Raw genomic sequence first — 14,494 nt, 5'->3', positions numbered from 1 at the left:
ATCTAATCAACAACAGCATTGTTTTCAATTAACTCTGCAACTCTTCCAACTACAACCAGTTCAAAGGCAAAACATTGACAAATACATATCGACATAGTGAAAGAAATACAAGTGTGTAAACAATTGAAAAATATATATTTCATGCTGACATCCTCATATTAAACACCAATGGTATTCCCTAAGTTAATGGTTTATATTCAGGATAATGTTTCACAGCTTTGTCATTCTATTTTAAAATAATTTTATTGAATGAATTCATATCATTTGCCATGTTATAAAGGCAACAGAGGGCCAGAGATGATTAGAACGTTTCCAGTAATACCCCTCCCTTTGCAACCATACTTACAGACAGTGCACCACGGTACGTCCCTCTCCCCCGTCATACTCCTCCTGCCACTTGTCCACCTGGCGGATGAGCTTGAGGAAGGAGCGCTTGGAGACGGGGGTGTCCCGGTACATGGGCCAGCCCAGGAACTGGAACTGCTGCACCATGCGGTACCCGTCCTGCGGCTGGACAGAGAGACATGGACATGTTACAATGACTGTGTGTGTGTGTGCGAGTGGGAGGGAATGTGTGTGTGTGTGTTCTGTCTCGTACCCGTGCAGCGTTGTAGACACGGAATATCCTGCTGATGATGTCCTCCTCCAGGTCAGCTGACACAAACTCCACCTGGATGGGCCCGTGGCGGTGCACGCCGTTCTCCGGCCAGTACTGGGGACACAGCTGCACACAAACACACACACTTATTGCATACACATTTAAAATGAGACATTTGAATAAACTGAGTGGCTGACAATCGACACCTTCGCTTTGAGCAATGACAACCGAGCCGTTCTATCTGAGAGACGAAATCGCATTGTTTGAGGATTGAGGAACACCTACTTTGAGGTGAGAAGTGAGAATTGCTAAGGCTAACAAGTAAGCATGTCACTGACTATTAGGGACTTCCTAAAATGGATTCCGTATTAAGAGCGAAACAGTTTCTATTGAGCCTAATCCACAATGACACACACTAGGGCATTCCACCATAGCAGTGTACCCTGTTTGCCTGGCTAGTCAGAAATGGGTACGAGAGGCTACTGTAGCCAGCCAAGGGGGCGGTGTTACAAGGAAAAGCTGCTACAAACCATTCTTTGATCCCTGCTACATTTTGACAGACAGGGCCCCAGGCCAGAGTCAGTTTAAGGCAAACGCCTTCCCCTCTTCTTTATGGGTTTATCTGACCATACACTGGTCTGTTCTCCTTTCTATGGGAGGATAGGGCCCCTGAACTTTTGGTAGTTGATCAAAACCATTATCATTTAATAAAGTCCATGAGGACAAACATGTGTTTTTATAGACCTCCAAATCTGGAAGGTCTGTGTTTGATGGTATAGTAAATGTTGGCATGGTTGACTGGCCTCTCTTACCTGTGCTGGGTCTACGTCATTGAGCATCACTATGGAGGTGCAGTGGTAGTCCAGCGCCAGCCTCCAGAAGTCTTTGACCGTGTTGGGCAAGGGGTGCTGGGTAACGATGAAAGCTGACGGCTGCTTGTAGCTCTGTGGAGGAAGAGGAGGAGGAAGTCCATCTACTTTGTCTACTAGAATAGTAGTATTCTAAATAAACGTTCCAGAGATAATGGACACGTCGTCAGACTCTTGGGGTCATAATGAGGTCAGATCTCCAGTTCACGATACTATGTCTGTTCCTTAAGGAGTCATGAACAAGACACGTAGTTCATTTGTTCCAGATATTTATGTGCATTATAAATTAATTCCACTATCAACACTGCTACCACATAGCAAATCCATATCTGCTGCTATGATGACTAAAGAGTATAATTGACACTTTATTTCCATTAAACCAATCCAAACAGTCATATTGCTGTGTTCGACAAAAAAAAAACACATTGCAATTGTTTTGGTTAGGTTATTTCCATGACGATGGGACGAATCAATCCAAAGCCATCTGTTTTTAATCATTTTCAATAAGGACATAATTGTTGGTGGAAGCACAGAGAAAAAGCAATAGACATTCATCAACATGATATGCTGACAGTCCCCTTACTGTTTAGGTTTGGCTGGAAAATGGCTCGCTAAGGAACGTGGGGTGATTATTATAGAGATGGATGGGCAATTTACCCACCAGCTATTTAACCACAGGATGCCCCAAGACTGCTGAGTCACCAAATCTGATCTCCCTCTGTTCCTCACTCTGGCCCTCTCTCTCTCTCTCCATGTTCCTCCCTCTGGCCCTCTCTCTCTCTATGTTCCTCCCTCTGGCCCTCTCTCTCTCTCTGTTCCGCCCTCTCTCTCTCTCTGTTCCTCCCTCTGCCCCCCCCCCCCCCCTCTCTCTCTCTCTCTCTCTCTCTCTCTCTCTCTCTCTCTCTCTCTGTTCCTCCCTCTGGCCCCCTCTCTCTCTCTCTCTCTCTCTCTCTCTCTGTTCCTCCCTCTGGCCCTCTCCCTCTCTGTTCCTTCATCTGGCCCTCTCTCTCTCTCTCTCTGTTCCTCCCTCTGGCCCTCTCTCTCTCTCTCTGTTCCTCCATCTGGCCCTCTCTCTCTCTCTCTCTGTTCCTCCCTCTGGCCCTCTCTCTCTCTGTTCCTCCCTCTGGCCCTCTCTCTCTCTGTTCCTCCATCTGGCCCTCTCTCTCTCTCTCTGTTCCTCCCTCTGGCCCTCTCTCTCTCTGTTCCTCCATCTGGCCCTCTCTCTCTCTGTTCCTCCATCTGGCCCTCTCTCTCTCTCTGTTCCTCCCTCTGGCGCTCTCTCTCTCTGTTCCTCCATCTGGCCCTCTCTCTCTCTCTGTTCCTCCCTCTGGCCCTCTCTCTCTCTCTCTCTCTGTGTTCCTCCTTCTGGCCCCCTCTCTCTCTCTCTCTCTCTCTCTGTTCCTCCCTCTGGCCCCCTCTCTCTCTCTCTCTGTTCCTCCCTCTGGCCCCTTCTCTCTCTCTATCTCTGTTCCTCCATCTGGCCCTCTCTCTCTCTCTCTCTGTTCCTCCCTCTGGCCCTCTCTCTCTCTCTCTCTCTGTTCCTCCCTCTGGCCCTCTCTCTCTCTGTTCCTCCATCTGGCCCTCTCTCTCTCTCTGTTCCTCCATCTGGCCCTCTCTCTCTCTCTGTTCCTCCCTCTGGCCCTCTCTCTCTCTGTTCCTCCATCTGGCCCTCTCTCTCTCTCTGTTCCTCCCTCTGGCCCCCTCTCTCTCTCTCTCTCTCTCTCTCTCTCTGTGTTCCTCCTTCTGGCCCCCCCTCTCTCTCTCTCTCTCTCTGGCCCCCTCTCTCTCTCTCTCTGTTCCTCCCTCTGGCCCCTTCTCTCTCTCTATCTCTGTTCCTCCCTCTGGCCCCTTCTCTCTCTCTATCTCTGTTCCTCCCTCTGGCCCCCTCTCTCTCTCTCTCTCTGTTCCTCCCTCTGGCCCTCTCTCTCTCTCTCTCTGTGTTCCTACCTCTGGCCCTCTCTCTCTCTCTGTTCCTCCCTCTGGCCCCCTCTCTCTCTCTGTTCCTCCCTCTGGCCATCTCTCTCTCTCTGTTCCTCCCTCTGGCCATCTCTCTCTCTGTTCCTCCCTCTGGCCATCTCTCTCTCTGTTCCTCCCTCTGGCCATCTCTCTCTCTGTTCCTCCATCTGGCCCTCTCTCTCTCTGTTCCTCCCTCTGGCCCTCTCTCTCTCTGTTCCTCCATCTGGCCCTCTCTCTCTCTGTTCCTCCATCTGGCCCTCTCTCTCTCTGTTCCTCCCTCTGGCCCTCTCTCTCTCTGTTCCTCCCTCTGGCCCTCTCTCTCTCTGTTCCTCCCTCTGGCCCTCTCTCTCTCTGTTCCTCCCTCTGGCCCTCTCTCTCTCTCTCTGGCCCTCTCTCTCTCTCTGGCCCTCTCTCTCTCTCTGGCCCTCTCTCTCTCTCCGTTCCTCCCTCTGGCCCCCTCTCTCTCTCTCTCTCTCCGTTCCTCCCTCTGGCCCTCTCTCTCTCTCTCTGTTCCTCCCTCTGGCTCCCTCTCTCACACTGTGTCCGTGTGTGTGTCTCTCTCACTGTGTGCGTGTCACTCACTCACTCACTCACTCACTCACTCACTCACTCACTCAGTCAGTGTGCGTGTGTCTCACTCACTCACTCACTCAGTGTGCGTGTGTGTCACTCACTCACTCACTCAGTGTGTGTGTGTCTCACTCACTCACTCAGTGTGCGTGTGTCTCTCTCACTCACTCACTGTGTGCGTGTGTCTCACTCACTCACTGTGTGCGTGTGTCTCACTCACTCACTGTGTGCGTGTGTCTCACTCACTCACTGTGTGCGTGTGTCTCACTCACTCACTGTGTGCGTGTGTCTCACTCACTCACTGTGTGCGTGTGTCTCACTCACTCACTGTGTGCGTGTGTCTCACTCACTCACTGTGTGCGTGTGTCTCACTCACTCACTGTGTGCGTGTGTCTCACTCACTCACTCTGTGTGCGTGTGTCTCACTCACTCACTCTGTGTGCGCATGTGTCTCTCTCACTCACTGTGTGTGCGTTTGTGTCTCTCTCTCTCTCACTCACTCACTGTGTGTGCGTTTGTGTCTCTCTCTCACTCACTGTGTGTGCGTTTGTGTCTCTCTCACTCACTGTGTGTGCGTTTGTGTCTCTCTCACTCACTCACTGTGCGCCTCTCTCTCACTCACTGTGTGTGCGTTTGCGTCTCTCTCTCACTCACTGTGTGTGCGTTTGCGTCTCTCTCTCACTCACTGTGTGCGCGTTTGCGTCTCTCTCTCACTCACTATGTGCGCGTTTGCGTCTCTCTCTCACTCACTAACTCTGTGGGTGTCTCTCACTCACTCACTCTGTGGGTGTCTCTCACTCACTGTGTGTGTGTCTCACTCAATCTGTGTGTGTCTCACTCACTCTGTGTGTGTCTCACTCACTCTGTGTGTGTGTGTGTCTCACTCTGCGTGTGCGTGTTTCACTCTCTGTGTGTGTCTCTCACTCACTCTGTGTGTGTGTCTCACTCACTCTGTGTGTGTGTCTCACTCACTCTGTGTGTGTCTCTCACTCACTCTGTGTGTGTCTCTCACGCACTCTGTGTGTGTCTCTCACGCACTCTGTGTGTGTCTCTCACTCACTCTGTGTGTGTCTCTCACTCACTCTGTGTGTGTCTCTCACTCACTCTGTGTGTGTCTCTCACTCACTCTGTGTGTGTCTCTCACTCACTCTGTGTGTGTCTCTCACTCACTCTGTGTGTGTCTCTCACTCACTCTGTGTGTGTCTCTCACTCACTCTGTGTGTGTCTCTCACTCACTCTGTGTGTGTCTCTCACTCACTCTGTGTGTGTCTCTCACTCACTCTGTGTGTGTCTCTCACTCACTCTGTGTGTGTCTCTCACTCACTCCGTGTGTGTCTCTCACTCACTCTGTGTGTGTCTCTCACTCACTCCGTGTGTGTCTCTCACTCACTCCGTGTGTGTCTCTCACTCACTCCGTGTGTGTCTCTCACTCACTCCGTGTGTGTCTCTCACTCACTCCGTGTGTGTCTCTCACTCACTCCGTGTGTGTCTCTCACTCACTCTGTGTGTGTCTCTCACTCACTCTGTGTGTGTCTCTCACTCACTCTGTGTGTGTCTCTCACTCACTGTGTGTGTCTCTCACTCACTGTGTGTGTCTCTCACTCACTGTGTGTCTCTCTCACTGTGTGTCTCTCTCACTGTGTGTGTGTGTGTCTCTTACTCACTCTCTGTGTGTGTGTGTCTCTTACTCACTCTCTGTGTGTGTGTCTCACTCAATCTGTGTGTGTGTGTGTCTCACTCACTCACACTCCCTGTGCGTGTCTCACTCACACTCACTCTGCGTGTGTCTCACTCACACTCACTCTGCGTGTGTCTCACTCACACTCACTCTGCGTGTGTGTCTCACTCACTCTGTGTGTGTGTCTCACTCACTCTGTGTGTGTGCCTCACTCACACTCACTCTGCGTGTGTGTGTCTCACTCACTCTTTGTGTGTGTCTCACTCACTCTGTGTGTGTCTCACTCACACTCACTCTGTGTGTGTGTGTGTCTCACTCTGCGCGTGTGTCTCACTCTGCGTGTCTCACTCACTCTGCGTGTGTCTCACTCACTCTGCATGTGTGTCTCTCACTCACTCCGCGTGTGTCTCTCACTCACTCCGTGTGTGTCTCTCACTCACTCCGTGTGTGTCTCTCACTCACTCTGTGCGTCTCTCTCTCACTCACTCTGTGCGTCTCTCTCTCACTCACTCTGTGAGTCTCTCTCTCACTCACTCTGTGCGTCTCTCTCTCACTCACTGTGTGTGCGTTTGCGTCTCTCTCACTCACTAACTCTGTGTGCGTCTCTCACCTCACTCTGTGGGTGTCTCTCACTCACTCACTCTGTGGGTGTCTCTCACTCACTCACTCTGTGGGTGTCTCTCACTCACTCACTCTGTGGGTGTCTCTCACTCACTCACTCTGTGGGTGTCTCTCACTCACTCACTCTGTGGGTGTCTCTCACTCACTCACTCTGTGGGTGTCTCTCACTCACTCTGTGGGTGTCTCTCACTCACTCTGTGGGTGTCTCTCACTCACTCTGTGGGTGTCTCTCACTCACTCTGTGGGTGTCTCTCACTCACTCTGTGGGTGTCTCTCACTCACTCTGTGTGTGTCTCTCACTCACTCTGTGTGTGTCTCTCACTCACTCTGTGTGTGTCTCTCACTCACTCCGTGTGTGTCTCTCACTCACTCCGTGTGTGTCTCTCACTCACTCCGTGTGTGTCTCTCACTCACTCCGTGTGTGTCTCTCACTCACTCCGTGTGTGTCTCTCACTCACTCCGTGTGTGTCTCTCACTCACTGTGTGTGTGTCTCACTCAATCTGTGTGTGTGTCTCACTCAATCTGTGTGTGTCTCACTCACTCTGTGTGTGTCTCACTCACTCTGTGTGTGTCTCACTCACTCTGTGTGTGTGTGTGTGTGTCTCACTCTGCGTGTGCGTGTTTCACTCTCTGTGTGTGTCTCTCACTCACTCTGTGTGTGTGTCTCACTCACTCTGTGTGTGTGTCTCACTCACTCTGTGTGTGTCTCTCACTCACTCTGTGTGTGTCTCTCACTCACTCTGTGTGTGTCTCTCACTCACTCTGTGTGTGTCTCTCACTCACTCTGTGTGTGTCTCTCACTCACTCTGTGTGTGTCTCTCACTCACTCTGTGTGTGTCTCTCACTCACTCCGTGTGTGTCTCTCACTCACTCCGTGTGTGTCTCTCACTCACTCCGTGTGTGTCTCTCACTCACTCAGTTTGTGTCTCTCACTCACTCCGTGTGTGTCTCTCACTCACTCCGTGTGTGTCTCTCACTCACTCCGTGTGTGTCTCTCACTCACTCCGTGTGTGTCTCTCACTCACTCTGTGTGTGTCTCTCACTCACTCTGTGTGTGTCTCTCACTCACTGTGTGTGTCTCTCACTCACTGTGTGTCTCTCTCACTCTGTGTGTCTCTCTCACTGTGTGTGTGTGTGTGTCTCTTACTCACTCTCTGTGTGTGTGTGTCTCTTACTCACTCTCTGTGTGTGTGTCTCACTCAATCTGTGTGTGTGTGTGTCTCACTCACTCACACTCCCTGTGCGTGTCTTACTCACACTCACTCTGCGTGTGTCTCACTCACACTCACTCTGCGTGTGTCTCACTCACACTCACTCTGCGTGTGTGTCTCACTCACTCTGTGTGTGTGTCTCACTCACTCTGTGTGTGTGCCTCACTCACACTCACTCTGCGTGTGTGTGTCTCACTCACTCTGTGTGTGTGTCTCACTCACTCTGTGTGTGTCTCACTCACACTCAATCTGTGTGTGTGTGTGTCTCACTCTGCGCGTGTGTCTCACTCTGCGTGTCCCACTCACTCTGCGTGTGTCTCACTCACTCTGCATGTGCGTCTCTCACTCACTCCGCGTGTGTCTCTCACTCACTCCGTGTGTGTCTCTCACTCACTCCGTGTGTGTCTCTCACTCACTCTGTGTGTGTCTCTCACTCACTCTGTGCGTCTCTCTCTCACTCACTTTGTGCGTCTCTCTCTCACTCACTCTGTGCGTCTCTCTCTCACTCACTGTGTGTGCGTTTGCGTCTCTCTCACTCACTAACTCTGTGTGCGTCTCTCACCTCACTCTGTGGGTGTCTCTCACCTCACTCTGTGGGTGTCTCTCACCTCACTCTGTGGGTGTCTCTCACCTCACTCTGTGGGTGTCTCTCACCTCACTCTGTGGGTGTCTCTCACCTCACTCTGTGGGTGTCTCTCACCTCACTCTGTGGGTGTCTCTCACCTCACTCTGTGGGTGTCTCTCACCTCACTCTGTGGGTGTCTCTCACCTCACTCTGTGGGTGTCTCTCACCTCACTCTGTGGGTGTCTCTCACCTCACTCTGTGGGTGTCTCTCACCTCACTCTGTGGGTGTCTCTCACCTCACTCTGTGGGTGTCTCTCACCTCACTCTGTGGGTGTCTCTCACCTCACTCTGTGGGTGTCTCTCACCTCACTCTGTGGGTGTCTCTCACCTCACTCTGTGGGTGTCTCTCACCTCACTCTGTGGGTGTCTCTCACCTCACTCTGTGGGTGTCTCTCACCTCACTCTGTGGGTGTCTCTCACCTCACTCTGTGTGTGTCTCTCACCTCACTCTGTGTGTGTCTCTCACTCACTCTGTGTGTGTCTCTCACTCACTCTGTGTGTCTCTCTCTCACTGTGTGTGTGTGTGTGTCTCTTACTCACTCTCTGTGTGTGTCTCACTCAATCTGTGTGTGTGTGTCTCACTCACTCACACTCCCTGTGCGTGTCTCACTCACACTCACTCTGCGTGTGTCTCACTCACACTCACTCTGCGTGTGTGTGTCTCACTCACTCTGTGTGTGTGTCTCACTCACTCTGTGTGTGTGTCTCACTCACTCTGTGTGTGTGTCTCACTCACTCTGTGTGTGTGTCTCACTCACTCTGTGTGTGTGTCTCACTCACTCTGTGTGTGTGTCTCACTCACTCTGTGTGTGTCTCACTCACACTCACTCACACTCACTCTGCGTGTGTCTCACTCACACTCACTCTGCGTGTGTCTCACTCACACTCACTCTGCGTGTGTGTGTCTCACTCTGCGTGTGTGTGTCTCACTCACTCTGCGTGTGTGTGTCTCACTCACTCTGCGTGTGTGTGTCTCACTCACTCTGCGTGTGTGTGTCTCACTCACTCTGCGTGTGTGTGTCTCACTCACTCTGCGTGTGTGTGTCTCACTCACTCTGTGTGTGTCTCACTCACACTCACTCTGCGTGTGTGTGTCTCACTCACTCTGTGTGTCTCACTCACTCTGTGTGTGTGTGTCTCACTCTGCGCGTGTGTCTCACTCTGCGCGTGTGTCTCACTCTGCGCGTGTGTCTCACTCTGCGCGTGTGTCTCACTCTGCGCGTGTGTCTCACTCACTCTGTGTGTGTGTCTCACTCTGCGTGTGCGTTTCACTCTGTGTGTGTGTCTCACTCTGCGCGTGCATTTCACTCTCTGTGTGTGTGTGTGCGTCTCACTCTGCGTGTGCGTCTCACTCTGCGTGTGCGTTTCACTCTGTGTGTGAGCGTTTCACTCTGTGTGTGTGTGTGTGTGTGTGTGTGTGTGTGTGTGTCTCACTCTGTGTGTACGCATTTCACTCTGTGTGTGGCAAATCTGCCCTATATGTAGAATACTGACTGAACACTGACCAATCTACATGATTATATTTCACCACAACGATAAAAAAAGAACAGTTTTAGTATCAACTTTTCCAGCAGTACATTTACATCTAATGACTTACACACGGACTGACATGGCAAGTCATTAAAAAAGGTTACGAGCGAGTGTGCTCAAGTTCATGTATGTGTGTGTGTGTGTTCCTGTGTGTGTGTGTGTTCCTGTGTGTGTGTTCCTGTGTGTGTGTTCCTGTGTGTGTGTTCCTGTGTGTGTGTGTGTGTTCCTGTGTGTGTGTGTGTATGTATATGTGTGCTCCTGTGTGTGTGCATGTGTGCTCCTGTGTGTGTGCATGTGTGTTCCTGTGTGTGTATGTGTGATCCTGTGTGCTCCTGTGTGTGTGTGTGTGTGTGTGTGTGTGTGTGTGTGTGTGTGTGACGTACGTCCATGAGGGCAGCGTTAATGTAGTTGGAACTCTCTCCGTCGATGGTGATGAGGAAGGGCAGACAGCGGTCTGGCGGGAGGACGTCCATGCAGCGGTTCTTCTCGTGGTTCCTGGGGAGCAGGGCGATGCTGCAGTCCTCCACACGCAACGTAGGAGTCACCATGTTCAGGGTCTGGAGGGAGGGGGGATATGAGCACTCCAAGACACAATTGGACATGAGTGAAGTCCACTAATATACCACATATCCACGTATGATGAACAATGCACACACGCAGGCCCAAGCCACATACCCTGAACTCCTCTTTGATCTGGCTGGAGTTGGTCTGGGGGTCCAGGCGGTTCATGTCATAGTAGACTGATCGTAGCTGGTTGGCTGGGACGGTGGTGTCCCCGCACAGACACGCCTCCAAGATGGCGTCGTGGATGAACACATACTGCTCCTGTAGGACAGAGGAGGGCCCAAGATATAGTGAGGGACAGACAGCCATGCTACACCTGAACAGGAAGGACTCACATCGCCATTAAAGTGCAGGTAGTGAACACTGCCAGAAAGACGACCTAACAACAGTGATGACTGACTCAAGCCAGTTTATGTTTAAACTTGTATTAGTCGTATGTACGGAATATGCATGGTATACATCGTCCAATGAAATGCTTACTTGCGGGGTCCTTTTTTACAACAATAAGAAATAAGAAAATATAAGAATATGAACATAAAGTAAATGACTCCGTAGAATAGAATCGAGTCGATCCAAGATGGCGGCGTGCTCGTCTTGTCCCACGTAAATAGTCGGTTTAGTCGTTTTTTTTTGTATATATTTTTAATCTCACTTTCTACCTACGATCTAAATATACAATCCTGCAACCCGTCTCACCCAATGTGGTACGGATCTGCTATTTTTATACGTTATAACTGGAACCTCCATCAGGAGCTAGCCAGCTAACTAGCTACTAGCTAGTAGTCACTGTTAGCCACGGCTAGCGGTCTTCACCTTTAGTTCAGACGCCAGCCAGCTTTAGTAACCGGAAGGTTGCAAGTTCAAATCCCCGAGCTGACAAGGTACAAATCTGTCGTTCTGCCCCTGAACAGGTAGTTAACCCACTGTTCCTAGGCCGTCATTGAAAATAAGAATTTGTTCTTAACTGACTTGCCTAGTTAAATAAAGGTAAAATAAAAAATTAAAACATTAAAAAAGGTAGGTGCCAGTCTGCACAGCGCGATATCAACCCAAAGCCTATCAGACTTCTTTTCTCCACCACATCACCGGATTCCTGCCGCAAGCTCTGGGCCATTACACCGGATCATCGCAGATAGCTAACTGCAACTGAGTAGCTACTGCTTAACGCCTCTGTCCCGAAGCAAGCACCAGTTAGCCTTGAGCTAGCCTCGAGCTAGGCCCATCTCCCGGCTAGCCGAAGAGGCATACCCACTAATTTGTGGGTATGTAATTATTTCAACCTCTATGGCCTATTTATTGCCTTACCTTCCTAATCTTACCACATTTGCACACTCTCTCTCTCTCGCGCCGTGCGTCTCTCTCTCTCTCGCGCCGTGCGTCTCTCTCTCTCTCTCGCGCCGTGCGTCTGTCTGTCTCTTGCGCCGTGCGTCTGTCTGTCTCTTGCGCCGTGCGTCTGTCTGTGTCTCTCGCGCCGTGCGTCTGTCTGTCTGTCTCGCACCCTGTCTGTCTGTCTGTCTCGCACCCTGTCTGTCTCGCACTCATCCTGTGTGTCTCTCTCTCACCCTGTGTGTCTCTCACCCTGTCTGTCTCCCACCCTGCCTGTCTCTCTCTCACCCTGTCTATCTGTCTGTCTTTCACCCCTTGTGTCTCACTCTCTCGCGCCGTGCGTCTCTCTCTCTCTCTCGCGCATTGCGTCTGTCTGTCTCTCGTGCCGTGCATCTGTCTGTCTGTCTCGCACCCTGTCTGTCTGTCTCGCACCCTGTCTGTCTGTCTCGCACCGTGCGTCTGTCTGTCTGTCTGTCTCTCTCACCCTGTCTGTGTCTCTCACCCTGTCTGTCTGTCTGTCTGTCTGTCTGTCTGTCTGTCTCTCACCCTGTCTGTCTGTCTGTCTCTCACCCTGTCTGTCTGTCTGTCTGTCTGTCTCTTTCACCCTGTCTGTCTGTCTCTCACCCTGTCTGTCTGTCTGTCTCTCACCCTGTCTGTCTGTCTGTCTCTCACCCTGTCTGTCTGTCTGTCTGTCTCTCACCCTGTCTGTCTGTCTGTCTCTCACCCTGTCTGTCTGTCTGTCTCTCACCCTGTCTGTCTGTCTGTCTCTCACCCTGTCTGTCTGTCTGTCTCTCACCCTGTCTGTCTGTCTGTCTCTCACCCTGTCTGTCTGTCTGTCTCTCACCCTGTCTGTCTGTCTGTCTCTCACCCTGTCTGTCTCTCACCCTGTCTGTCTGTCTGTCTGTCTCTCACCCTGTCTGTCTGTCTGTCTCTCACCCTGTCTGTCTGTCTGTCTCTCACCCTGTCTGTCTGTCTCTCACGCCGTCTCTTATGTTGTTTCCTAAGACTGTGCTGCATCCCAAGGCACTTTATTCTCTAAGTAGTGCACTACTTCTGCCCAAAGCCCATAGGGTGTCATTTGGGACACAGTTTGTGTCGCCTCCACAGTGACCACTCCCATTGACCTCTCTCTCCTCTGTCAATACTTCCACACTTACTCTCGCTTTCCCTGTCTCCCTCTCCCGCTCGTCTTCTCAGGGGAAAAGGCCCCAGGCTTGACGTAAATAATTTATTATATGACATTTCAGAAACGTCTCAACTTGGGAGTGGAGGGTCAGTGTTTCCAGGTTAAGTGACATCACCCTCTTGTCCTTAGATGTGGAGTTGAAGGTGAAAGGGATTTGCAGGCCATACGGTTGTCACCAAAATACAGTGAACTATTATGATAAGACACGAACTGGCCTTTTGTGTCATTTCTACCATTCTGTATGTCCTCCAAGAAAACTCTTGTAGTAGCTTTGCAGCTATACATTTTTCAGTTTATATATATTAAAATAATGGAAATTAAATCAAACAATGAAAAACTAATTCCGACTTGCATACATTTACATTTTTACTAATGACTACCAGCAGCATTGAGTAAAGCCTGTGTGTCTATGTACACTGATGACTCAACGTTATACACGTCAGCTACCACAGCAAGGGAAATCACTGCATCACTGAAAGAGCTGCAGTCACTTTTAGAATGGGTGGCTAGTAATAAGATAGTTCTAAATATATCAAGACAAACAGTAGCGTATTTGGGTCAAGTCATTTGCTAAACCGCATCTAAAGCTTAAACAATTTCAAATACGTAAAAATGCGACACCAGGAAACAGACGTATACCAATACTACCGAGGATTATATACACAAAAAGTCAAAAGACTTCCATTTTGGTCCTGTGTGTTTGGGTTCAAGCGAGGACAATGTCATTCTTACCTCTGTCTGGACCATGTTAACTCTTCGTGAGCGCAGCTCTCTCACACAGTTGTAGATGTCGACCACACCCTCTCTCTCCGCCATGTCGAGCATGATGTCAATCACGATGAAACAGCCAGTCCTGCCCGCCCCAGCACTGAGAACACAGACACAGCGTGAGAACCAAAGCACATGTGGGAACACTCTTTATAGTAAAGCACTGGTTGCCAAAATATCTGGGACTATTTGTATGGAAAACATCAGGGCAAGACATGCATGAGAGTCCAAACAGCTACGGGTGTGACGGACAATAGCAGATCCACTTTATTTAGTGTGGCTGTTAACTTTGTATTAGTATCCATTAGCTATGTCTTTCTGAGTCATACCAAATGGAGGGGAGAGCAAAAGAGACAGAAAGAGAAACAGCTTTATCCAGCCAACCAGCCAGTTAACCAGCCAGCCAACCAACCAGCTAACCAGCCAACTGGGGAGCGAGCCAACCAGTTAACCAGCCAGCCAACCAACCAGTTATCCAGCCAACTGGGGAGCCAACCAACCAGTTAACCAGCCAACTGGGGAGCCAACCAACCAGTTAACCAGCCAACTGGGGAGCCAACCAACCAGTTAACCATCCAACTGGGGAGCCAGCCAACCAGTTAACCAGCCAACTGGGGAGCCAGCCAACCAGTTAACCAGCCAGCCAACCAACCAGTTAACCAGCCAACTGGGGAGCCAGCCAACCAACCAGTTAACCAGCCAACTGGGGAGCCAGCCAACCAGTTAACCAGCCAAATGGGGAGTCAGCCAACCAGTTAACCAGCCAACTGGGGAGCCAGCCAACCAGTTAACCAGCCAGCCAACCAACCAGTTAACCAGCCAACTGGGGAGCCAGCCAACCAGCCAGCCAACCAGTTAACCAGCCAGCCAGCCAACCAGTTAACCAGCCAGCCAACCAACCAGTTAACCAGCCAGCCAGCCAACTGGGGAGCCAGCCAACCAGTTAACCAGCCAGCCAACCAACCAGTTAACCAGCCAGCCAACCAACCAG

The 14,494-nt window shown here is 50.8% G+C and overlaps 1 protein-coding gene across 3 annotated transcripts in view; it reads right to left on the bottom strand.

The window, feature by feature from the left end:
- The window catches only part of LOC139420199 (receptor-type tyrosine-protein phosphatase mu-like), a 300,083-nt gene that overhangs the window by 11,855 nt on the left and 273,734 nt on the right, over positions 1-14,494 (bottom strand). For all 3 annotated transcript variants that reach the window (XM_071170025.1, XM_071170026.1, XM_071170027.1), the window contains 6 exons: positions 13,468-13,603; positions 10,335-10,484; positions 10,043-10,216; positions 1,411-1,542; positions 599-724; positions 347-510 (listed from right to left, as the gene is read on the bottom strand). In XM_071170025.1, coding sequence (XP_071026126.1) covers positions 347-510; positions 599-724; positions 1,411-1,542; positions 10,043-10,216; positions 10,335-10,484; positions 13,468-13,603 — 882 coding nt within the window. The remainder of the gene's footprint in view (positions 1-346; positions 511-598; positions 725-1,410; positions 1,543-10,042; positions 10,217-10,334; positions 10,485-13,467; positions 13,604-14,494) is intronic.

The sequence above is a fragment of the Oncorhynchus clarkii genome, chromosome 11 (genome assembly GCF_045791955.1).
Source record: "Oncorhynchus clarkii lewisi isolate Uvic-CL-2024 chromosome 11, UVic_Ocla_1.0, whole genome shotgun sequence".
Lineage (NCBI taxonomy): Eukaryota > Metazoa > Chordata > Actinopteri > Salmoniformes > Salmonidae > Oncorhynchus > Oncorhynchus clarkii.
This window is presented reverse-complemented; position numbering and strand designations above follow the sequence as displayed.